This window comes from Oryctolagus cuniculus, chromosome 15 (genome assembly GCF_964237555.1).
Source record: "Oryctolagus cuniculus chromosome 15, mOryCun1.1, whole genome shotgun sequence".
NCBI lineage: Eukaryota > Metazoa > Chordata > Mammalia > Lagomorpha > Leporidae > Oryctolagus > Oryctolagus cuniculus.
In genome coordinates this window covers 60,689,931-60,692,001 of record NC_091446.1, presented here as the reverse complement: position 1 = coordinate 60,692,001, position 2,071 = coordinate 60,689,931, and the positions used below count along the sequence as shown (strand labels likewise).

At 36.0% G+C, this 2,071-nt stretch overlaps 1 protein-coding gene across 3 annotated transcripts in view; it reads right to left on the bottom strand.

The window, feature by feature from the left end:
• Window positions 1-209: 209 nt before the first annotated feature.
• STOX1 (storkhead box 1) overlaps window positions 210-2,071 on the bottom strand; it is a 38,011-nt gene continuing 36,149 nt past the window's right edge. For 2 of the 3 annotated variants that reach the window (XM_002718450.5, XM_008270038.4), the window contains one exon: window positions 210-495. In XM_002718450.5, the coding sequence (XP_002718496.3) occupies window positions 348-495 (148 nt within the window). In that variant the 3' untranslated portion in view covers window positions 210-347. The remainder of the gene's footprint in view (window positions 496-2,071) is intronic. The other variant, XM_008270037.4, reaches the window with a different exon arrangement.

The following is a 2,071-nucleotide window of genomic DNA, read 5'->3' as shown; positions in this document are numbered from 1 at the left end:
CCATTTAACATAAGAATTTAGATAAAGAAATTCACTACTGGGTAGTAAATTAGTATCATATGTGTAAACTAATGAACATTTGAAAATTCAAGTTATACTTATTGGAAAAGGACCAATGATTCAACATTTTTTATTATAAACAACCCAATATATGCCTTGTAAAAGAAGCTTTAAAACTATTTAAAATATCAAAAAAGGGGGAAAGCCAGTCATTAGAACAAAATATTTATTGAAGCTAATAGGATATAAGCTTAGCCTTAGAGGAGGATTTTTTTAGAGGATTCTTACACACTCAGCTGAAAGACTAGTAATGCTCTACATGTTTACAAAAAAGTTTCAAAAGAAAATCAAACATTTATGACAGCAGTTAGTTGTGGTAAGGAATTGGATGTGAGTGTCTGACTGCTCTTTGTGCCTTCAAAGTTCTGTAGAAAATTCTGTCTGCTTTTCAGTCCATCCAAAACGACCGAATTATTAGATGCCAGACTCTGTGTCCTAAAGATATTAGAAATAACAGAATTATTGCCTTCAAAAAGGACCTGGATTTCTACCAAAGGCATTGTACATCCATCTGTTACCCTGAAACAACACATTACTGAGGAACACTTATACAATAGGTTAACCTTTAAAATATAACACGCTCTTCAGATCTTTACAATAGCACCTCAAAGATTTGCTTTCAAAAATTAACTGATGTTTTCTGGACAAGACCTGTTCTCAGATCCAGTATCAACGGTAGTCTAGTCAGAAACAGTTAAGTTCTCTGAAAAACTCTTCTATATAACTAAAATGGCTAGCGTGTTCCTGTGTAAATTATGACTTTTATGAGAAGTCACACAAAAGGGAAAAGCCAACTTTTTTTTTTTTTTTTTTTTAAATATTAACAGTGTGTTCTTTTACTGGGAGCTGTAGATTTAAGCTATGATAGCCCGTTATCTAACACATCTACTGATCTTCAGCCAAGCCAATGCCAATGTTACCGTTTGGTGACTTTTGCTTTTTACATTCATTCCCCTTTTCCCACCTTGCTCCTCTCCTCTCAATTACCTGTTAAGATGCAGCTCAAAAATACAAGTCTTCTCCCACATGGCCCGCCACTCTTAACTCCACATCTCTTTTAACAGGGAGCATTTACACTTTGTTCTTAGTTCAACGTGGCTATGTTTGTTGGCCTCTTAACTAAGCTGTGCGCTTTCTGTAGGTGGCAATGACTTGTTCACCTCTGTCCCCCTAATCTTGATAACAGCGATGGCACTGTTGATGATATTCAAATATTATTTTCTCTTCCCTTTGCTCTAAACGTCTTCAATGATTTGCTAGAAGCCTTTCAAAAAAACTGCATTATAAGCAATTTTTAAGGAATTAAATTTCTCAAGATTCTGCAAATTAAAATTTTCAATTGAATGTCAAGCAATAATGTTCCTAATCTGTTGTTTGGTTTAGCCAGAAAGAAAGGAAACCTGTGGCTTACTGGTTTATACCACCAGTTCACTTGTGGAGACAACGTGCTTTAACTCTCTTAAAGACTTAATATAAATCAAACTAATGTTTCAAGGGGAAAATATCCTTTTTCCCAATGCAGTAATGATATGTTTACAAAATGCAGACTCCTAGGAACTTAAGAAAGTAGAAATGCCCACATTTATATGTAAAAATAATTTGCTACATATTAATTCATTAAATTATCAAAGGAAGAGAAACAATGATTATATAATTAATGGGGTCCACAAAATAAATCCTAAGTAGCCATTTAAAAAGGAGTTAGATATATATGTTTTGCAGGATTTCCATGATACTTTGGGTGAAAAAAAAAGTTGTATATGATTTGTTGTTAAAAAAATAATATATATTTTTTTGACAGGCAGAGTTAGAGAGAGAGGTCTTCCTTCCGCTGGTTCACTCCCCAAATGGCCACTGCAGCCGGCGCACTGCGGTGGCACGCTGTGCCAATCTGAAGCCAGGAGCCAGGTGCTTCCTCCTGGTCTCCCATGTGAGTACAGAACCCAAGCACTTGGGCCATCCTCCACTGCCCTCCCAGGCCACAGCAGAGAGCTGGACTGGAAGAGGAGCA